We start from the raw sequence: 24,887 nt of genomic DNA on the forward strand, positions 1-24,887 counted from the left end.
AGCTTTTAACTTTATTGAACTGTCAGAATGCTATGTGCTTAATGATGCCTACACAACCTCTGTGAACCAGGAGCAAATATCTTTAATAGTATAGAAAGCTTCAGACTGAATGTGTGCTGAACAGGAAAACCCAAGTGCAGACTCGGACAAGAATAAGGTAAATACGAAAGTTATTGAAAGGCACGGGGAATTTGGGGCTGAGGCTTGGGCTAATAAAGTTTTATGGTTTTCAAAATCAGTGCAAACATCGACTAAAAGCAGCAATGGACTGTTGATGGGTACTTTAAGTAGGAAGCATGCATTTGAGATGCACAGGAGGAAGTACAACTATGTGAGTGCATATGCATCTTGATAGTACTGCTATTCATTAATCTGATTCACTAACTGAAGCGAAAGTGAACACACTGACCATTAAGATGGGGAACAAGGGAAAGAGAGAGAGAGAGAGAGAGAGAGAGAGAGAGAGAGAGAGAGAGAGAGAAACCTATTTCCCAGCAGGGCGGAGAGGTGACCAACTATGGAGCTCAATACTGCAAATCAAGCCTCTCTGGTTTGCAGGCTGAATGCACAATGCTGTTTCTGAGAAATCACTTTGGACATACATTATCCATCTATCCATTGGCCCTATCTAAAATGCTCTCTCCTCTCTGTTGTCTATAGAGTAGCCATCCCATAATAGTCCTGAGCTGTGGAACTGGCTCACTGCCTCACTCTCTTTCTTTCTGTTTTTCTCAGGCCTTTGTGCATCTGCTGAAACCACAAAACAGTGAGCCCTTGTATGACTCGTTTAATTTGTGCCAGTCACAATCACACTAAATGTGTTGATACTGGAACCTAAACATAACAACTTCCTTTCACATGTTCATAAAAGTAGCTTAAATTAATGAATACTGATGTATTAAAATCACCAGCAATATTGACAACAATGCCCAAATATGCAATATCACCTATATTTACAGTAATGAATACAATAGTAGCTGAAGACAGTAATACCCAATATATGTGATTAAAACAACCACAATAAATTAGATGAGCCAATTCATCATATATAACCTTAATAAATTCATTTGCAATGAGGTTTTTGCTTTGCCATGATAACAAAAGTCAACAGTGTCCTGTCTCCAATGTTGCTTGGGTTGTTACTACACTCCACTTGAATAGCAGTTGTTAAAGAAACCATGTAATATTGGTACGTTTAGGCCATTACCACAACATTTGAGAATTGTTAAACAGGCAATTTCCAAAGTGCCCCATAGTTTTTAGATTTTTAATGCATTCTATGCTTTCCACACAGCGACTAAACTTGCATGCAAAAAAGAATCTCGGAATCAGTTGAAACCCATTTAGAAAATGGAAGCAAGGAATGAAATAAGGAAAAGAAAGAAACAAACAAATAAAGAAAATGAGTTTTATATAATTTTAACTAATAACTTTATTTATCCCAAAGGGCAATTTATTCAATTAATCAAAGCAAAAAAAATTTTATGAATTTTATTTACACAATAAATAAAATTGTAAACATATAATATACAAGACACAGATGAGGGCAGAAAGGAACCAAATGAAAGAGGAAGAGAAGCACCTGTTTGTTTGACAGCAATGTTTTTTTCTGGTCTGATAGAAATGCAGAAGTTCTATAGATGTTGTTAACCCCCTGAGTCAGAGGTCAAAGCAGTCCATCTGGGAGAGAATCAATGGGGAATGGGAAAAAAGAAAATAGAAAGAATGAGGTGATGAAAACAAATTCAGCACAGGGATAGGCAGGTTCAGAGATTAGAGGAGAAGAATGGTCTTAGAAAAAAAAAACTTTGATCAAGAGTGGGGATGGGTACAAGAGTGGGGATGGGTACAAGTATTTTTAGAACTTGGAAATGTATTGAGTGCAACATCCAACTGTGACTTTCAAAGTAATACAATACTGCTGTTTCCTTAAGACACAAATAAGTAAAAAAAAAAAAAATTAGCAGATATATTGTAAATTGTATTCAAATGTATTGTGTCATGTACTGCATTTATAGGAAAGAGACAAAAACAGTAACAGGATATAACTTAAATAAGTAATTACATTTATAAGCGCTGTCATTTAATTATTTGCTGCTGTTACTTTTGGTGAGCTGACTTCCACGGTGTCTCTTGGGCAGGATATACTATATGTTAAAGGAACAAAATGTGCTTTAGATGTTGAAGTAAAATACTGAAACAACATGATCATGGTCATCAAGCATGGATCATTTTACGGCCTAAATATAATTTTGAAAAAACATCATCTTGACACATCTTTGATTTCTAGCCAGCTCAATGCATGGACTATTGTAACTCTGTATGTTGGAGCTAGAATGTAATCTCTCTCAAATTCAGCTACAAAATGCTGCCTGCCCAGGGCCACATTCAGCCCCAACAAAACGTAGTGACACATTTTTTTTAAACAGACACAGGGGTGCGTGCAGCCATCGCAAGTGCTCTGCCATTTTATTACTACGAGTTTACAGACACGTCTCTGCTGATTGGGTATCACCTGTGACACAGCCAATAAACGGGAGACACACCCACCAAATGAGAGAAAACATATATCAAAGCAGTGGCACACCGTTTCACACCGTTCCAAGGAAACATGCCTTTCAACCAGGAAACCATAGCAAAACAGTGCACACCGCTTTGAGATTGAACATGCCCCAGTTGCAAAATTACGAATCCCACTATGGCCACGCCAAGACCCATTGTCGATTAGTTGGGGTTAGGCATTTCACATTGAGTGGTTAAGGAGGTTAGGGTAGCCGATTGGTCAGGTGATAGGACCTGTACAAATCAGGTTACGTTACCTTGCGTAAGCATGGACGCCTGGCCAACAGTAGCTATTGAAGGGCGGGTCTTGGCGTGGCCATAGTGGGAAAAAAAACATCGCGCCCCAGTTGTGCATGAAGTGACTTACCTGATGAGCCAGATGGTCCGTTACGCAGAACGAAAGCTGTCAATAAAAACAGTTTGGAAAAGGGCGGACATTTTCAATTAAAATTCCTTGCCTGAGATTGGATGAACCTGTCTATCACTTCCACTGTTGTTGTTTTGAATGAACAGTTGCGGCCGTCACACACACCTAAACCACGCCCGTAGCTGCCAGTAGCTCATCACTGGAATCTAATTGGTTCGCTAAACTGGTAATTCAGAGCCAAATGCGTTACTTGAAGCCTGAAAAGATGGATTTTCGTGTCATATGTGATCCCGCGATTCTCGGGTGATCTTGTGACAGTGATAGCGCGAGAATCCAGCTGCTGTCCAAGTTAATGAAGTGACAGCACATGCATATTAAACTTTCCATTTTGCATTTGTAGTGTGTAAACTTGTTTTGCATGAAACTATTCCATAGATGATATTGCAGAGAGGAGCAAAGATGGGGATGTATTGCAACCTTTTTTTTAGGGCTGTCAAACGATTAATTTAATTAATCGCCAAATTTCTATAGTTAATCATGATTAATCGCATGTTTTATCACATAAATAAAATTCTATTGTTTTGCATTTCAGAACAGTTTTTAAGTACATATTAACAATGCAAAGCCATTCTTACCAGTGTATCTTAATTGGGAATCAAATGAATGCAAAGAAAGTTACTTTATGAACTTGACTTTAAGATTTGTAATTGTTTATTATTTATTTACTGTAAACAAAAGAAAAATGTGTGAATCTGTCATTATTGCACAATTCCTCCAAGTACCTAACCTAACTGAGATGCAATACTAACACTTTGCTTATACAATACAAACAAAATGGTCCAAAAACTGGTTGCCACAGCAGGACATTTGTAACCTTTAAAGGAATGTAACAGTTCTCCTGGACAGAAAAGGGGGTGGACAATGTCCCAAATGACAAAAACAGTCAAAAAAACGATACAAACAACACAGTCCTAAAACCGTATACTGATATACACAGTCAGTATAGTGTGCAGTAACTCCTAAATAATTTTGATTACTCACTGACGTCCAGTGATCACCGGTTAATGAGACAGCATTTGCAGCACTTTGCAGCAGTTCCAGTTGGGCTGCTTTCTCTGTGTCATACAGGCTGTGTAAGCGTGAAACTACTGTCCCCCTCGACAACTTTTTAAAAGTAAACTTTCCATTCAGAATCTTATTGGCATCCATTTCGCCGTCTCCCACTCTCCATCCACTCAAAACGTAACGTTAGCCTACTACTCTTTGGCCGGCTCGCAAGCCCAAACAAGTGTGTGCGGCGTGCCTGTTGTTTTGTTTCCTGTCTAGCTAGATCTGGTGTGGTGTTGTAGTTTTTCTAACGTTACTAGTCGTTGCAACAGCATGTGAAAAAAACTACAAAGTTTTCTAGGCCAAAAAGAACGTTAATCTCACGATAAAAAAATTGACGCCGTTAAAATGGGTTTGCATTAACGCTGTTAATAACGCGTTTAACGGACAGCACTACTTTTTTTGAATTGATTTCCAGTTTCTCTGATGGAAGCCGAACAGTGGGAAACAGCCTGTAGGCTCTGAAACATCAGAATGTACTTTAGACTATGTATATAGCGACACACAATACTGTAGGCATACACACACACATTTCTTTATGCTCACGCACACACCAAAATTCAAACACACTAATTCTCAAGATGTGCTGCGCTTTGCTTGTGCCTCATTTATCTTGAGGCATCATGTAGAAAATTCACAGAGCTAAGGATGAAACATTTTGTTTGTAATCCTGCTCAACATTGTCTGGAGAAATAAAGTTAAAAACTGAAGTCTAATTGAAAACAAAACACCAGCTCCACTTATTTCAGTTGTGAAAGGAGCCGGAATTTACATTGTTTTGTATCTGCATAATTTCATGAATCTGGAGAGAAAGAATAGAAATGAACTTTTGGAAGCTACAGTGTAGTAACTGTTCTCATCAAATGACTCTCCTCTTTCATTAAGATTAAATGAAAGATGAGAGTGATTAGTAAAAATGACTCAAGACAGTTTTTCTGTCATAGGAATATACTGTAAATATGGGATCAGATCTCAGATTGGGTATAAGATAGAGGTTGGCTTGTGCAACTTAGGGAAAACTGCAGAGCTTTCATAATAATCAGATAACTTGACATGGAAGCAATCTATAGATATATGACATATGAGTGCCTTTTAATATAATGATCCAAGAATACATTTCCATGCAGTGCTTTTTTGTGGTTCAGCTTTGACCTTTATACCGTGTGTGTGTGTGTGTGTGTGTGTGTGTGTGTGTGTGTGTGTGTGTGTGTGCGCGTGTGTGCGTATGTGTGTGTGCGTGCATTGTTACAATGCAATGATCATATGTGAAATTTCAGGTGTGTTCAGTATCCCTTCCTAATAGATTATTTAGGTTATTGGGTTAAATTGGGCTTGTTTAAAGCCTTTCTGGTTTTATGATCCTTTCGTCTAGCTGTATTTTAACCGGACCTGTCTGGCCGCAGTTTCTCCGTTGTTTGTAAAACTCTCCTCCGCTCCGTTAACCAACGTCTAGCTATTTGTTGTGCTAACGGCTAGTTAGCCTGTCTGCCAGCGGGGAGGTGACGCGGACCCCTTAGGATGTTTGCCTCCTTGGAATTCTTTTCTATATTTTGGCAGTAGTAACGGAGTATCCACAGCTTGCTAACACAAGCAGGAGCATCCGCAAGTGTTGACTTGTGAACTGCAAGTGAAGAGGGATCGGTTTTGGAGATGGCCTCCGTCAACGTTGCTACTAGCTAAACTAGCAAGCTACACGATGCCCCCCCTCAGCTGTACACCTGGCTGCGACTCGTGCCTCCTGTTCAGCCAGAAGATAGTGGAACTTGAAGCCAGAATAGCGACTCTCCACCAGATCAAGGTGAATGAACAGTTCCTTGACACCATTATCATTGGAAGTTCCCCTCACACACACACTAATGTCGGATGTCTTGATTCCACTCTGCCCTGCACTACTCTCACCCCACCACGCACTAATACAACCTCTGTCCCTGTCGTCTCTCCTCGGCTTCTGCCGAGAACCAAGTCAGCTCTGCTGACCAGCTCCACTCCACACCAGCCTGAGCCATGGCGTATAAGCAAGCACCACAGCAGGCGGTCAGGACAACGCTCAGGCCCAGCCCAACCTATACGACTAGAAAATCGCTACACCATTCTGATGAACGATGAGGAGTTCCCTCTGCTCTGCGGAAACCCTTCTCTGCCACGTCCCCACGGCGCTCATCCTGGCCCATCCACACAGTCGGCACGCCCCCCTTCAGACCCAACAACTTCCACGCTGGTCATCGGAAGCTCCATGGTCAGGGACCTCTACATTCCCCCTACACCTAGCGGTCCGTCCAAGGTCTACTGCTTCCCTGGTGCCAAGGTCCGTGACATCCAGCACAAACTTCCCAGCATCCTCGCCTGCCACGCTAAGGTCGACAACATCATCGTGCATGTGGGCACAAACGACATCAGAGAGAGACGGTCGACAGCACTTCGAAAAGACTTCACCACTCTCATCACCACCCTGATGGGCACAGGAAAACGGATTGTCATTTCTGGGCCTCTACCTACCTACAGAAAGGGTGCTGAAAGATGGTCCAGACTGTTCTGGCTCCACACCTGGCTGAAACCCCACTGCGCTTCCCTGGGCATTCCCTATGTCGACAACTTCAATTTGTTCTGGGAGAGGCCCAGCCTGCTGAAACATGATGGTCTCCACCCAAACCGACATGGAGCCAGGCTGCTATCTGACAACATAACGACCACACTGAAAGTTAAGTATTGACATTCTGTTGAAAATATCACAGATTCATGCCCCCCAGGTATTGATCCTAATGGCACTTTACAAGTGAATGAATCTGAAAATGTTTTCTGCAGGGTAACATGTAGTACTAGTACTATTCCAGTTATAATCAACAATAGACCATACAAAGTGTTGAATCCCCTAAGTAATAAGAAGTTGACTGCAAACATAGTCAATTTAGCATCCAGTTCACGTCAGCCACAACCTGCCCCAAAAAACGAGACAGTGTCTGTAACTCGACTCAGATCAGTTAAATCACAGGTAACCAAAAGAGGGGCAATACTTAACAACCTAATTGGAATTACAACTACCACTGCAATGATAGAACAGGATAGGAAAATTAGATGCGGTCTACTAAATATCAGATCTCTGTCTTCTAAAGCAATACTAGTAAACGAATTGATATCCGATAATCAAATTGATCTATTCTGTCTAACTGAAACATGGCTGGGCCATGAAGAGTATGTCAGTCTAAATGAAGCCACTCCTTCCACTCATATTAATACTCAAATTTCTAGAGGCTCAGGCCGAGGAGGGGGAGTTGCAGCCATATTTGACTCAAACCTGTTAATTAATCCTAAACCTAAACTAAATTATAACTCTTTTGAAAATCTCGTTCTTAATCTTCAGCATCCAACATGGAAAACAGTACAGCCTATTATATTTGTTGTTGTCTACCGAGCACCAGGTCCATATTCTGAATTTTTATCGGAATTCTCAGAGTTTTTATCATGTGTAGTCCTAAAATCAGACAAAGTACTTATTGTAGGTGATTTTAATATCCATGTGGACGTTGACAGCAATAGCCTTAGTACTGCTTTCAACTCACTACTAGATTCAATTGGTTTCAGTCAGAGTGTGCACGAGGCCACGCACTGTTTTAACCACACCCTTGACCTTGTGCTGGCATATGGCATCAAAATTGAAGACGTAATAGTATTCCCGCAAAATCCTTTATTATCAGACCACTTCTTAATAACTTTCGAATTCTTACTACCCGATTATACGAAATTAGATAAAAGCTTCTACGCTAGAAGCCTATCTGACAGTGCTATAGCTAAATTCAAGGAAGATATTCCAACAGCACTAAACTCATTACCGTGCCGTAATATAACAGAGGATCTTTATGTAAACTTTAGTCCCTCTCAAATTGATAATTTCGTAGACGGTGCTACGGCCTGCCTACGGACTACTTTAGACTCTGTTGCTCCCCTTAAAAAGAAGACGATGAAGCAAAGGAAACTAGCACCTTGGTATAACTCCCAAACTCGTAAATTAAAGCAAATCTCGCGCAAACTTGAAAGTAAATGGCGTTCCACCAAACTGGAAGAATCTCGTTTAGACTGGCAAGACAGTCTGAAAACCTATAGGAAGACCCTAAGTAAGCCCAGATCAGACTACTATTCATCACTAATAGAAGAAAATAAGAACAACCCAAGGTTTCTTTTCAGCACTGTAGCCAGGCTGACAGATAGCCACAGCTCTATTGAGCCATCTATTCCTATAGCTCTGAGTAGTGATGACTTCATGAGTTTCTTTAACGATAAAATTATAACAATTAGAGATACTATTCATCACCTCTTGCCCCCAACCTCTAATGGGTCACCTTTAACTGACAGACTGCTAGAAAGAACGACTAGACCTGACATATACTTAGATTGCTTTTATCCTATAAACCCTCAACAATTAATGCTAAAGGTCTCTTCAGCAAAGCCATCTACCTGTCTCTTGGACCCCATCCCTACGAGGCTACTTAAAGAAGCGTTACCCGTGGTTAACGCTTCATTGCTAGATATGATAAATATGTCTTTATTGACAGGTTATGTACCGCAGTCATTTAAAGTAGCTGTGATAAAACCTCTACTGAAAAAACCCACCCTCGATCCTGAGGTCTTAGCCAACTATAGACCTATATCTAACCTTCCCTTTCTCTCCAAGATCCTTGAGAAAGTAGTCGCTAATCAGTTATGTGATTTTCTACATAGCAATAGCTTATTTGAGGACTTTCAGTCAGGATTTAGAAAGCATCATAGCACAGAGACGGCACTGGTGAAAATTACTAACGACCTTCTAACTGCATCAGACAAAGGACTTGTCTCCGTATTTGTCTTATTAGATCTTAGTGCTGCATTCGATACTATTGACCATACCATCCTCTTACAGAGACTGGAACATTTAGTTGGCATTAAAGGAATCGCACTAAACTGGTTTAAGTCCTACTTCTCTGATCGATCGCAATTTGTTAATGTTAACAATAAACCCTCCAATTACGCTAAAATTAACCATGGCGTTCCTCAAGGCTCAGTGCTTGGACCAATTCTATTCTCCTTATATATGCTTCCTCTAGGCAATATTATTAGGAAACACTCAATTAACTTTCACTGTTATGCGGATGACACCCAATTATATCTGTCAATCAAGCCAGACGAAACCAGCCAGCTAGCTAAACTTCAAGCTTGCATTAAAGATATAAAATCATGGATGGCCTACAATTTCCTGATGTTAAACTCAAACAAAACGGAAGTTATTGTGCTGGGCCTGAAACACCTACGAACCTCATTAGCCGAAGATATAATTACTCTGGATGGCATTGCCCTGGCCTCCAGTACTACTGTCAGAAATCTAGGAGTTATTTTTGATCAGGATCTATCCTTTAACGCCCATCTAAAACAAACCTCTAGAACAGCCTTTTTTCACATTCGTAACATTGCTAAAATTAGGAACATCCTATCTCAAAACGATGCAGAAAAACTAGTCCATGCATTCGTTACTTCCAGGCTGGACTACTGTAATTCCTTATTATCAGGATGCTCAAATAAGTCCCTTGAGACTCTCCAGCTGATCCAGAATGCTGCAGCGCGTGTTCTGACAAGAACTAAGAAAAGAGATCATATTTCTCCTGTATTAGCTTCTCTCCATTGGCTTCCTGTAAAATCCAGGATTGAATTTAAAATCCTTCTTCTGACCTATAAAGCTCTAAATGGTCAAGCTCCTTCATATCTTGAGGACCTCTTAGTACCTTATTGTCCCACTAGAGCACTACGCTCCCAGAATGCAGAGTTACTTGTGGTTCCTAGAGTCTCTAAAAGTAGAATGGGAGGCAGAGCCTTCAGCTATCAGGCTCCTCTCCTGTGGAACCAGCTCCCAATCTGGGTTCGGGGGGCAGACACCGTCGCTACATTTAAGACTAAACTGAAAACTCTCCTCTTTGATAAAGCTTATAGTTAGGGAGTGAGGAGTTGCAGTGAACGCCTAGACCGGCGGGGCAGGGTGTATAGCAGACACAGCACCCCTGCTTTTCTCTGCTTCTCTTTACAGTCATCAGATTTACCTATCGTATAATCAATAATATAGTGCCTCTCCTAGTTATGCTGTTATAATTCTAGACTGCCGAGGAAGTTCCTTCTTATGACACGCTCTTTTCTTTTGTTTCCTTTTATGCACATCCTGTCTCAGAAGTGCTTGTTACTCACCTAGCTCTGGGGAGTTTACTCCCCGGAGTCCTTATGTTTCTTCTTCGCCCAGAACATCGCCTCGGATTAGGGTGACACCAAGACCTGGGTCTTGGGTGCAGCTGTGGCTATGGACCTACTACACCCGGCTACGCTCTGCGATTCCCTGCAATGCCCGGCTACGTCCTGCTGCGTCCACCGCGTCCACCCATGCTCTGCTGTGCCACGCTACATCCTGTACCGTCATACACCGCCCACCAAGAGTCTGGGTCTGCCGAGGTTTCTTCCTAAAAGGGAGTTTTTCCTCGCCACTGTCGCAATAGCCACTGCTAATGCTTGCTCTTGGGGGAACTATTGGAATTGTTGGGGCTTTATAGAGTGTGGTCTAGACCTACTCTATCTGTAAAGTGTCTCGAGATAACTCTTGTTATGATTTGATACTATAAATAAAATTGAATTGAATTGTTATGCTTCTCCCATAGGACTTGATTGTACATGTGAGGTGACCAGTGTCGCTGCATCTCCAAAGCTCAGTAAGACTAATTATAAAAAATATATATATCTCAACATGACCTGACATCAGTGTTTGGGTGGGTATCTACAGCAATAAGAAAAATACACAATGGAACCTCAAACTGGGCCCTACATAAACAATGTTATAGTTCTTAAGGTGATATTTTCCCACTTTTTACATCTCTATGAAGTGAGTGAGAGAAAATCCCCTCTTGGTACAGTAACACCCTTTTAATGAAACACTTTTGGGGAGACAATTGAAATGAAGCAGGGTGATCATTATTACTTCCATATTATCCCCTTTATAAGTATTGAAGTGGTGGAGTCTTTTCTTTCACTACAGTACATGTTCCCTCCCTTCAGAGGCCTCCATTTGCACTGAAAAGAAAGAGAAAACGATGATTGCATTACACGGAGGAGAGGATATTGCAACGGCATGATGAAATCAAATTTAAGCCTTGTGTCAAGGCAAGGACTGTTCAGCTTCCCCATCTGTGTCTGTTCCCAATCTATTTCTACCTTTTTCTCTCTGTTTGCCTCTCTCTTATGTTACTTGCAGCCATATTGTATTTGTCCAGAGAAGTAGGGAAACAAAGAAGTGTGGCATTAAGACAAGACAGCTGTTTGCTGTTGAATATAATGTTTTGTCTGTCTGGTACATAGAGTAGAAGGTAAGATGAATAAGGAATACCAGACTGATCTGTCTATTCTCTCTCTTACTTCTCACTATTTAAAGTGGCTGATATTTTTATGGTAACAATGTATCAAATGATAATGTGTAAACAATGTGACGTATACATATACGATACAGATCTTTACATTCTGGTTTCCACTCTCTCTTTCGTAATCTTGTTTCATTCATTGCCATTGTCTTTCATTGCCTTGGACCAAAGTCTGCAAAATGCACTTTTTTGAGAGAAATCACTTCATTCTTGAAGGTGATGACCAGCTATTCATTTTTTCACAATCACAACTTTCAGCTGCCACATCATGCTTGCATTTCTTTCAGCTCAGTAGCTATTCTCGCCTCTTTAAAGCGCCAGCAGCTGTCCCAATCTGCCTTGATTTCCCTCCAGCTGTTCTCATCTGGTAAAAAAGGCAGCTCTGATTCTTTCATTCACCTCCTTCCAGGCAGCTCCAATCTAGTCATTTTAGTCCTTCCGGAAAGCTCAAACTCTCTCTGACTTCATCTGAATACAGAGAGTCTCCAAAGAGATTTTTTTCTTTTCTTTATCCCTCTTTTACCTCCTAAACATCGTTCTACACTTATTGTCATCATGTTATTGTTTGGATTCAGTATGTAGTTCTCCTTAAAATGTCCTCGCTTTTAAGAATAAGTTTCCCAAAAATTAAACTTAAAACTGCAATTACTAACATTATTCTACAATCTTAAATTCACGTCAAGTTTTTAGTTAATATGTACAAATAATTAGATTACTTTGTTTAACTACGTCAGTCTCTCTACTTCCCATGTTGTCTTCCTTAGTTATAGAAATGTTGGAAGCTTCATAATAACCTCCAATGTCAGCCCCACTCAATCTTTCAGCATGACTCTTTGGAATCTAAGATGCTTTATAAAAATAGTCCTGGACAGTCAAAAGAACAACTGAACAGAGAACCATGCAGAGAACCATAGACCTGGCAACATGGACAACTTTGACATCTCAGACAACTGGTACGTGCTACAAAAACCTCTCCATGTACTGAGAGCACTGATAAACAAATGCAGGACAGCTGTGCCGGCAGGTGGCAGGTGACACTGTTAATCACGTAATGAGGAGAGGAGAGAAGCTCTCCGGAACCAGTGAGCCTGTTGAATAAACACTGAACACACAAATACAAGGAAAGTAAAGAGCCAGAGTGTGAGAAGGCAGATGGTGCTGGCATCACCATGCCATTGATGTAGTGATTCCATATCCCAAAGGGATGTTTTGGTTGCCTGAGTGAGCATGGTCTGTAGCAGTTCTACCTGGGATTTCCTTCCTTTTGACGCTGTGAACCTATTCGAAGGACAGTCAATAACCTGCTCAGAAGACTGGACAATACATTGGCTGTTGTGGTAGAAAGCCAGACTGCTATAAGTATGCAATAATGGTTTTGGTTACCAGCAGAATTTGGCTGGACTTTGATATGATGCAGGTCTATTGCTCCACCTGTATATTATTGGACTGGAACCAGAAGACTACTGTTATGTCACTACTCATAATGGAATGGAGAGGAGTAGAGACCAACTTTCGACAACAATTAGCAGTCCTCCAACCAAGAGATTTCCAGAACTCCAGTTTTTGCCACTTGGGGGCTGCAGAAACAACATTAGCAGTTGGGAAGCAACATTGTCATTCTTTTTGAGTTGTGTTTCCAGATGGCTGTCTGAGGGGAATATATGGCTTTATAGCTGTTAAAAGCCCCACTATGTTCACTAGCTAGTTGCTAACGGTATCTGTCTGCTGTTTGTTCATTGTGACATTGTTTTCACATTGTTGTTTGATACATTGTTACTCTAAAAAAGATTGCCGCTTAAAGTTCGGTGGGTGTGAGGAATGCTTGAGGAATGCTTGGCCACGAGCTGGGAATAATGGACCCAATGAAGAGTTCAGCATAGCTCTACTTGCTCTAACTTGGGACTATCCCTTCCTTTTTGGGGGGTAACACTACTCATATGAGATAATTTAATTCCACATAAATTCAGGGGGACTGTTTAAAGAGTATGAGAAAGCATGGTGTAAGGAGTGTAGACAAAGCAGAACAGGGGAGTGAAAAATCAAATATGTCATATGTGTTGCCCAAGATCCTGTAGCTCTTGATAATCATATTTCATTTTAAATGAGAATATGTACTGGAGGCTATATTTACAGAAGAGGATTAGGGCCACACGAGTTCTGAGTTTAAAGTCAGAATTCTGAGAATAAAGTCTCTGAATTTTCAGAAATCTGACTTTAAATGAAAATGTTTCACATGTGGCCCTAATCCTCTTCCATATATTGTAAATGAGCATTAGTGAATACATCAGTACATACATTAGTTGCTAGTACTGATTGCAAATATACTGTTATGAGTACAACAGTCTTCTTTAGAGCTAAGCTCTGTGCTCTGCCACTGCACTGTCTCTGTCCATGGTGCTGAACTGGAGGTTGGAGAAAGTCACTTCCTGTGGCGTTTCAACAGAGTTATTGCAGTTATTGCAACAGTATACACCGTAGTTGCTCTCTATTCACTATCCAAAGACTGTGTTGCTGAATGAGCAGCAGCCTTAATCCATTACTATGGTTCAGGTCAGTTCAGTATTTCTGGATTTGAATGCTCTCTTTTGGCAATGCCTTCACACAGCGGTTCATCATCCTGAATAAACAGCAAAAAGATTTCACCTCAGTGGCAAGGTTTTTTGGGAGATGACACAGAATGCTTATGAAAACCATTGGACTTTTTTACCATTTCTACCTTGTTGACAGAATGCAATAAGGCAATTTCACCTACACTAATTAAATGTGTCAGACTGCTTTGATTTGTAGGCAAGTGTGACATTGAATGGACTGGTAAATTCACCATGTTAACTGCGTGATAAACACTTTTCTTAATCCTTAATAGGTTTGTTAAAAAGTAATTTCACACCAGGAAATAATTAATTCTGTTCTGCAATTTCTTGAGGTTACCATGCTGTCACAGTGGATTTATATGTATTGCTAACAGGGGATAAAGGAGGCATGTTAAAAGTGAAAGTTAAAATCCACTCTGGGTGAAATGGTTATATTTTGTTGCAGAACATTTTACCTTTTTATTCCTGTGCTTTTAGGTACTCAGCATTTGCAAAGATAACATGCACATACAGACATACAGACACAGACACAGACAGACACACACACACACACACACACACACACACACACACACACACACACACACACACACACACACACACACACACACACACACACACACACACACACACACACAGAGAATAGTGGTATTGTCATGAATAATTTATGAAAACATGCAGTGTGTATGCTGAAGAAGATATTTTGATCTGTCCGGTCTGTTGTGGCTGTTGATTCCAACATGAAACAAGATTTAAACTATCATTGGGAATTCTCAATCTCACATCATTGTCTTCTGGGACATATTTATTGATTTATTCCATCCAGTCTTTGCATTGTGTCTTTTCCCCTGTCACTGTTTACTGTCCTCTGCTTTATTTCCTCCTTTTCTGCCTTGTCATTAGCATATATTTGCTCTGTCCCTTTTGTACCACCCTAACTGCAGAGAGAGTAAGGTCATATTTTGATTTAAGGGTTAGGGTTAGGGTTTTGATTTAAATGCAGAGCTAGTGAAGAAAAACACTGACACACTGCCAGCCAAATTTCAAAGCACCAAATCTATCCATCCATCCATCCATCCATCTATCCATCCGTCCATCCATCCATCCATCCATCCATCTTCATGTCCTCACCCTGTCATTGAAAGTGAGGACAGTTATCCTGCAGGGAAATCTTGCATTGCATCCAAACAGAGTTAAAATGCAGCCCAAGTGGGTCCATGAAGCCAGAACTGTCTCTCATCAGCAGGTCGGAGAACTCATACAATATGTAAGTGCTTCTGTGAATGGAACTGCTTGTTTTGTTCTCCTTCCTAAACCTGAACAGAGCTGTATGCCTCCTGTTGACAAACTTACTGATGATCATAATCTTGGACCAAACCAAGATACATAGATAGGTGTCCCTAAACTCCACAGTATGTTTACTAAATGGCATGGTCGTTCCACTGCACAGTGTATGATCTATTCCATCCTCAGCTTAAGTGCCCATTGCTGTATTCACAACGAAGACTGTGATCCAAATGCCTGTAGAAAACGTCAGATCAAAGTCGCTGAAAAACACTGCATGGCCCCGAAGGATAGTAAAATGTTGGAAATGTCAGAGCTCATTATTACACAAAAGCTCCCTTGTAGCTGGTAGAGTGTCAGTGTTTTACTTTAGGCACCCTCAGTTGTATGGATAGTGACATGGAAACTGAAGATCACGGAAAATGACTTGGAGATATTCTGAAGGCTTAGTGCAGAGCTCTTCAAAAGCCCAAATGTAAAATCATATGTGGAAACCATGTCTCATGACCAAGGCTAATGTTTAAGGCTAAAGGCTGTTTTATGCTTCTGCGTCAACTCCACGCCGTAGCTACGCCGTCGCTCCTACGGCTTCGTGACCCTTTTGGAGTTCTGCGTCGGGGTTGCTTTGCATCGCGGTGCATTTCACCGCCACAACGCTAGGGGGTGATAAGTCTGAGGTTATTTGCGAGGTGTCTGCCAGCCAGTTCATGTTATGTTAGCAAGCAAACTTTAGCACAACTTGCCCACAAAGTACTGCTTGTTGGCGAAGTGCTAATTTCAAAACATTACTGACATATAGACACTTTACAAATGGATAACTCCGTCATTGTAACCAAAATATGTCTGAGTTTATTTGCAAAGCTTATGTCAGTGAACTAGCATGTTGCTACTCCCCATAATAGGCTGCTTGAAACACCGACTATCAACACACAGGACGAGTTGACCAATCACAGTCCTTGCGGTCTGCGTAGCCTCGACGCAAAGTTACAATTTTTTGGAGGGGCGCGTCGAGCTACGGCGGAAGGCATGGAGAGGGGTTTGCGGCGATGCAGAGGGGTCTGCGGGGGTAAGCCGTGGATTGTGGATTCAACGCAGAAGCTTAAATCGACCTTAAGGCTAACTTTTCCATTCAGCCTACTATTCAATGTTACTTTTCTTCATTGCTGCTTCACACAGATTTAAATCACTGTCGGTACCTCATGGTGGAGTTGTTGGAAGAGGCAGAGAAGCTGCCTCAAGACCTTAATATACAGAGAAGATTCTAGTCCATAGGGCAGTTTAATCTCATGGGACAGAAGTTGAGATTCAAGTACAAAACGTGTCAACAATGTTAAAAATATGTCCATCTCTCATTCTTGTAATTACTTTTCAACATTTCTACTTAGTTAAAGCAAGGGCATGTCCATCTGGCTGGCAAGCTCGCAGCAAACATTAATTGGAATTTTTTCATTACATTTTTGGGACTATACCAACTGTGAAGACTTCTGCCTTCATCAATCTGTACCAACTGTTGTCCTTAAAAAAACTCAAGACTGACTAACTATCAACAAATGACAAAATAAAACAGATACATACAGTGTAGATAGACATAGACAGACAGCCTCTGAACAAAAGCTAACAGTTGCTGTATTTATCTTTCTTTCTTTGTGCATATACAATAAAATAAAATAAAATATACAATACAGAAATATACAATAACAATACAATGCAGAGGTGGAATAAAAAAAAAACTAAGGGCTTGTAATAAGGATCCCAATCCTCCTAACATTTGACACTATTCACTAATGTGAATGTTTGATGGCATGATATAATATAGACAATGAGTTTCCAGAGCTTTTGGTCAATGACGTCCTTCTTATGAGACAGTAATGCAGTGGAGCCCAAGAGATCATCAGCAAGAAGCAGAACCCGCCAAAGTCCCTTACACAACGCTAAACGCTGTTTAACAACAGGGGCCCACTTTAATTATTCATGCTTCACAAATCATTTGGTAGTCATTCATGAATATTTGATAATTTATTTTGAAAACGTTGAACTTGGTTATGCAAAATATTACTAAGATATTCGGAATAAACCAAGACAAATGCTTTGAACAGATTTTAAAAACATAAATAATACATGCGAATGTACATTTTTAAATTATATGAATTGTGTTTTACATATGTCGTGTTCTGTCATCATTATATGGACGGCACAGGCCTATTATTATGCTTGTTCTAAACAAATTATTGAATATCCTGTTGTCTCTTATTAAATTAATTAAGATAATAACCCGATTATATTGTTTTTTTAATTTATGGTTATATATTAGACTTAGGCTATAGTGGGACTGTTATCAACTTTATGTAACATATTAACAATATTGATCAGCATAGGCTCCTTAAAAAGATATCTCCATGGCAACCTCAATTAACCTTGCTTTATTCGAGACACGCTCTTCAAACCCCTCCTGAGACAACAGACTGATATAATGTGTGTAGTGGCTCATTGAGCTCAGCTAATAATGAACGGAAGCTTGAGTTCTGCCTCTGAACAAATTCTCCTTTTCTCTAAAAGCGCTAGATGGCAGGGCAGGCCAGGCTATGAGCGTACAGCACACAGCAGCCTGCAGGAGTGAGACAGAGTCCAGTGTTTAGTTCTCCAGCACTTGTGCGGTTCGCATCGGCTGCTGCTGCTTAGCTGTGTCACTTTGAAGGCATTATTCCCCGAGGATAGCGCTTTACCTTCGTGGTCAAGACATTACCCGTGGACACCGACCCTCGTCAGGACATCAAGTTTCGTCTGGAGGAGCGTAGGACCCGATTAAAGGACGCCATGCATTACTTCTGGATATACAGCGTTTGGATCCCCTGCGCTTCTTTTCTCTTCGGATTTCAAGGCAAGAATCTACTCTTTCATTCTTTACTTTTGTAGTTACCAGTATAATTTTAATATAGATTGCAATTGATGTGTAGTAATGTGGTATGGCGCAGTTTGGAGTCTTTGGGGATTGTTTGGGGCAGTCTTGATTGCCTGTTAGTGCCTGTGGTGGTTCACCAGGCTCATGCTAATAATGCCTGGCTCTCTGAATTCTGGCTGTTGCGCATCTCGGATATTGTATCTGCGTTTTGTGCGTGCTTGAAATGTCAAAATGACTTGTGTGAAACAAACCGCCGGCGGTGCTCAGCAAGGTGGAGACGCACTCATTTGCAAACTTGATATGTGTAAGGGCTGGATGAGTGGCACATATACATCACCTCTGCCTTTGTTTTGCAGGGAGACTCAAATACATTCAGGCACTTTCCAAAATGGTAAGAGCAAAGCTATGATGAGCACTTACCTGTGACAGCTAGACAATAATCTGTTGCATTTTGTGCGAGTGCCTCATGTAGTCTACAGCAGCAGGTTCTGGATCTCATCCTGTGAGGAGGAGATCCTTGAGGCCGATGACTCTCCTGGCAACTGGCTGCTGTCATTTAGTGGCTGGTATTTTATAGTCATATGATATGACACGGTGTGTCTGCATGCTTGTAACACTGAGTAACACTGCAGCTGCTGTGAGCTCTATGGGAAAGAGGATCTCCATCAGTTTACTGATAACTCAGTCGGATGGAGAACTTTGACTCTGTTACTTTTGTGGTTGTTGCATATTTCATAGGCGAGGCCCTGGCAGGCTAGCGTGCACATATACACACACAGACAGACACACACACACACACACACACACACACACACACACACACACACACACACACACACACACACACACACACACACACACACACACACACACACACACACCTAGGAAGTAAAGTAGCATTAGTGTGTGCAGAGATCAGACCAGGGGTGGAGTGGGACCAAAAAATCTGCCGGGAAATTTCGTAGACCACCGGCCCTCGGGGGACAGGACTGGCTGCATTGGAACTGACTGCCAAGCTAACTTATGCCACAGCTGGCCAAATTGAGAAAAGGAAAGCCACTGACCTACCTTACAGGTTCCAGACAAGGCGAGTGGAGGGTCCGAGTTTTAAACTGATTATGTGTGTCGATGTTTTCATAACCCAATTTGTACTTCTAGCTTTGGTTGCTCAAGACAGTAGGCTACACACAGCTACGGATTCAACCAAAACAAACAACCTAAGTCCTGTCTTCCACTTCCTGTTAATACGTCTTTTTATTTTGGAATTTTGAATAGAGTACCGAAACGGCAGTTTGGTAGACATGTGGCATCATTAATTTGTCTCATATTTACCACAAGCTACTTTCAAATTTCACAAGCTTTTGGCTGGCTGGTAGCTGGTGCTAATTCCCATCTGTGCCTAGCTGTGACATGAGGTGCTTAGCAAAATTATCTTATTTCACCTGTAGTATCTTTACTCGTTGATGCCCGGAACATATCTGTTATTTTGGAGCATTTCGCTGCCTCCTTCTCCATAATCTTTTTCCTTTTGAGTCTGACCTTCTCAGCGCCACCTTTCCCTTTTCTTTTTTGGCTTGCCATCATTAGACTCACATACTGTCTGTTAATGTTACCAATAGACTTCCAAACGTGACGAGGAAAAAAAGAGGTGTTCGATGGCTTTACGTCATAGGCCGACCAGGGCTATGCCATTTGGGGAGGGCCCGCTCACTGATCCTCCCTATATTTGACCAGTATAGGTTTGACCAGTGGGCAGTGGCCCCACACCAGGCCGCTGGATGGTGTTGCTAAGAACTTGCAATGTATAACTATTATCAGACAGGCCCTCATGGCCTCGAAACACTACCGGCCCACCGGGAAAAGTCCAGACTCTGCCGATTGCCACTCTGCTACTGGATCAGACTCATCATGTATTTTAACCATTACGGTCCTCTGAGGTGAGGAGCTAAGTGATATTTAATGTCAGGCTTTAGTTTTTACATCCCAAGGTGGAGGATCAAAGTGTCCTTGTCTTCTTCTTTCTGGCTGCAGCTTTAAACAGGTGAAGTGCTGTATAGGTTGTGCTTCAGTGAGTCTGACATATTTTTGCTGTCAGGGATTCAACCTCTGAGGGCATTTGACAATATAAACCTGCACATTTAAGGAAATCTTTGTCTGCATTGTGCTTTTGTGGTTTCACTGACTAAACCATGAGCTGCATTTGGATAATGTTCAGTGTATCTGATATAATAGTGCACTGCAGTATGAATTTAATTTCTTTTGACTTGGATATTGCCTTGCATATTCTGAAGATGAATCCATAATAAATGAATTGAAGAAAAGGTTTTGAAATTTGAATAGACAGCTATAGTGATATAACACTCTTTTTGTTTCCAGCTTGAGGGAAACTATAACATTTATGCTTGTCTCTTAATAAATGCTGCTGTTAAAGTGAGTTTCTGCTAATTTTAATTTGACCCAACTGCAAACTTAGGGGCAATGAATGGGACAAAAACTATGTCAGCAAAAATGTATCGCATGATTCACTTTTAGTTGGATATATACTTTTGTAGTGGGGGGGGAAATAAATACAAAGCAGTACTTTGAAACTGGGCCAAACAACCAGCACTACTTTATTTAAACAACTATGTATTTTTTTATTTAAGAAGAGCAAGACAATATGATACAAGATTCAAGTTACAAACACAAGAAGATAGGCACTCTGACTGAGTTTTTTTTAACTATATCCTCCCACCCACTACCAAAAAGCATGTTAACTACTTGAACATACAGTTTCATGTGGTTTTCAGGGGCAGTCAAAGTCAATCATCTCAGTAACAAGTCTCTTTTCCATGGACATCATGGCCAGTGCATTCAGCCTCTCCTGGGTCATGGTGTTTCTGAGAAAAGATTTTATTCTTTTCAAGGTTGAGAAGCACCTCTGGTCATGGGTGTGGTTATGACAACAAGGTGGCACAGACAAGGTGGTCTGTGAAGGAGAAATGCTCCCTAGTGTGTCCCAGGATGGTGGCACAGACCTATAGTTCTATTTCGTATAGGCTTCGCCCTCTAAGCCACGCTATTGGGTTTATCCCTTCGCGCATGCGCAGTCGTGAAGATTTTCTTTCCCGTCCTAGCGTGCCGCTCGGGCTTCAACTACGTCCGCAAATACTGTATATAAACAGAGCGGACCCGTAGCTCTGCTCCCACTTTTTCTTCAAGCTAGCAGTATGAAGACAAGCTCGACTTCCAGCGGTGTTCACCTCTGCCCCACCTGCCGGACTGGCTGCATCCTGCCGCCGGACCTCCATCCCCGCTGTGAGACCTGCCTTGGCGCCGCTTACGCCTCTTGCCAGTTCTGCATCCGCCTGCCATCTAAAGAGCTTATCGGCGGGCGGAAGCTTTTCTGGAGTGTCAGGCTAGCAGGGAAGGGGATGGCAGCTGGGCAGACAGACGGCAATCCGTCAACACCCTGGATCCGCTGGAGGAAGGCTTTATCGACGAGCACGAGTCCGATGGCTCGATTCTCTTGGATAACGCCTCCGTCACCGGCTGTCCCTCCTCCCCCTGGGAGATCTGGACCTCGAAACGGGGATCGATGCCCTCCCATTGCGGCTCTCCCCATCTCCGGAATGGCCAAGGGCACCGCTCCGGCGGTCTTCCCCTCTGCCTCAGGCGGCTCCACCCTCTCTTTTGGATCTGCCGGAGATCATCAAAAGGCGGCAGACCAGAGAGGCATAGCGCTCCCGGCTGAGCTTCCAGCCCCCGCTCGCGGCCTCTTGAGCGGGGATGTTTACGCTCAGGAGCCGCCCTCCTCACGGGCCCCACTCTGGCCGCGCTTCACAGACCTTCGGCCGTTTGTGGAAGAGGCGCTCTCCCAGCCCGGGAAACTGAAGGCTCCCGTCTTTCGCTACGCCCCGTTTACCCGGGTTCAAGGCGACACAGAAGCGGGCTTCCCTTCGGTCCCCCCTCTGGAGCAGAGTCTGGCGTCCAACCAGCCACTTTTTTTTCGGCCACCGGAAGCCTACGCCTCCTTCGCCCCATGGATCAGGTATGTGCTCAGGTCACTGACTGGCCACACCAGTGTGCGGCCCAGGGTCTCGCGGCACAGAACAATATAGCTTTGCTAGCCTCCTCCGCCATGGCCATTAGCCTACTCCGGGAGCTCTTCCTCCGGAGCTAGTCACGGAGATTGGCAAAGCTATGACCGCGATCCTCACCCTGACCATGGCGTCCACGGTGGCGTTGTCCAGAGTCATGGCAGAGTCAGACTGTGGAGCCAGCGACATCTGGCTCCACATGACACAGCTACCCACTGACATCAGACGCAAGCTTCTGTATGGCCCCATAGCTCCTGATGGACTATTTGGGCCCCGCCTACAGACAGCCACATCCCATTTGCACCAAGCGGAACGATTTTGAATGCTTGACTCTTGGAAGGGGGCTCCTCCACAGCAGCGCCGTCGCCATGACAACCGGCATGAAAGGAAGCGCGCCACAGCCTCTGCTGCGGCTGCGTTTTCCCAGGCTTCGAGCTCCGCTCCTCCGCCCGGCCCCCCTCCGCAGCGACTGCCGGCTCCACATGACCGGCAGGCCTCTCGGAGCCGGAGGACCATGAAGGCGGCCCCCACCTGGTCTAACCTACCCCCGAGCCCCCCAACAAACAGCGGCGTCGGGGCGCGGGAAACGTCTGTCCACATACAGTTGAGAGATGGAAACACAACGGCCCTTTTAAGGGCCACCCCCACCCATCTAAAGAGCCGTTTCCCCTCAGCCAAGCAGCCCCTGTTCCCATTGAACAGTGCGCTGACAACATGACAGTCGTTCCCCACACAAGCGCACACCAGCCCACCGCTGCACGCGGAGCTCTACCGCTCTCTCACTATGCAGACAGCGGGAGCGAACGCTCATTCACTATGAACGGTGCCGCTCAGTCATCCCTCTCCCCCCGGCCATGCCAGCGGGACGAGGAAGTCAATGACCCGGTGACCGCTCCCGCCTCAACGGCGGTGACCGGCCCTTTCGTCAGAGCCCTCCATGGGCTGGGCGTCACAATCTCACGTCTCGCCCAGCGGTGGAATGGGCTCTGCGCTCCTTGCTGACCATGTCCGTAAACAAACACACAGACATGTGCACGCCTGCTCTCAGAGCACAGCGCAGCATGGATCAGGCTAACACACATGGACTCATGGATGTCAAAGCTGATAACACGGGGCTATACACTTCAGCTCGCCTCCCCCCCGCCTCGCTTCGTGGGCGTATTGGAGACAACCGTGTCATCCCAGGCAGAGCCAGATGCCATGACAGAGCAAGGGGAGCTACTGTCATGGAGCGCCCATTCCACATGCTGACCATCAGACATGTGTTGGAATGTGTGCGCCACCAAGAATGATTTACATCTGTGGATCTGAAAGACGCATACTTTCACATCCAAATCATTCCCAGACACAGGAGATTCCTATGCTTCTTTTCCAACGGGCCCATTTCCAGTACAACCGACTACCGTTCGGTTACTCACTGGCCCCCCCGCACATTTTCCAAGTGCATGGAGACGGCACTTCAGCCGTTGCAGAAAAAAGGCGTCGGAGTCCTGTTTTATCTGGACGATTAGCTCATCCTGGCTCCCTCTCGGGAAACGACGGCGCTGCACACTGTGGCAGTTCTGCAGCACCTGCAGACACTGGGTTTCGCCATAAACTGGCAGAAAAGCTCATTGGTTCCCACACAATCGATAGTTTATCTGGGCGTAGTGCTAAACTCGATTGTTATGAGAGCCAGGCTGTCAACACCAAGGCAAGACATGCTGCTCTCTGTCCTGTTGCGCACCACGCCACGCGCAAAGGTGTCAGCGCTGTCCGTCATGTGCCTTCTGGGCATGATGTCCGCGGGCTACATGGTGGTCCCCCTGGGGCTTCTCCACATGACAAAAATCCAGAGGTGGTTCCTCCGTCAGCGTCTCGACCCCATACGTCACAAGTGGCTAATGCTGATCATTCCTCCTTCCCTACAGTCGGACCTGTCATATTGGGGGAACCTCCGGACCTTGTCAGCTGGGGTTCCCCTGGGAAATCCCACTATTGTTCAGAAGCTGCGGAGCAGGTTCGGGAAAGCGGAGGTGGATCTGTTCGCCTCACGAGAAAACACACAGTGCGCTCTGTGGTTTTCCTTGAGCGCACGGGACAATCCACCCCTCGGCGTGGATGCTTTCTCCCACCACCCCTGGCCCAGAACCCTCCTATATGCTTTTCCCCCGGTCCCTCTGATTCCTCGTCTCCTGGAACGCATCCAGGAGGAGAATCTGTCGGTCAACTTGGTGGCGCCGAAGCACACGAGCGCATCCTGGTTCCCGACACTGGTCCAGCTGCTGGCGGGTCCCCCCTGGCAATTGCCGTGGTGCGAGGACGCCCTGTCACAGCTGGACGGCGTGAAATCTCACCCCAGTGATAACCCAGCGACTGTGGGGCTGGCTGCTGAGCGGGAACGCTTGCAGAGGTTAGGCTTGCCTCCTGCCGTGGTGCGCACTATTCAGAGCGCGAGAGCCCCCTCCACAACAGTGTGTTACGCGGCGTGTTGGGCCGCTTTCCAGCGCTGGTGCACGGAGAGGGAAACAGACCCTATATCGTGTCCCCTGCCTCTCGTGTTGACTTATCTCCAAACATTGGTAGATAACGACCTGGCTCCGT

General features: G+C 43.7%; 1 protein-coding gene across 1 annotated transcript in view; it reads left to right on the top strand.

Annotated features, from left to right (window-relative positions):
- The first annotated feature begins 17,959 nt into the window (after positions 1-17,959).
- Positions 17,960-24,887, top strand: part of LOC116046568 (limbic system associated membrane protein) — a 782,424-nt gene continuing 775,496 nt past the window's right edge. Inside the window, exon 1 of the mRNA XM_036001580.1 lies at positions 17,960-18,204. Within this exon, the coding sequence (XP_035857473.1) occupies positions 18,141-18,204 (64 nt within the window). The 5' untranslated portion in view covers positions 17,960-18,140. The remainder of the gene's footprint in view (positions 18,205-24,887) is intronic.

This window comes from Sander lucioperca, chromosome 5 (genome assembly GCF_008315115.2).
Source record: "Sander lucioperca isolate FBNREF2018 chromosome 5, SLUC_FBN_1.2, whole genome shotgun sequence".
NCBI classification, from domain to species: Eukaryota; Metazoa; Chordata; class Actinopteri; order Perciformes; family Percidae; genus Sander; species Sander lucioperca.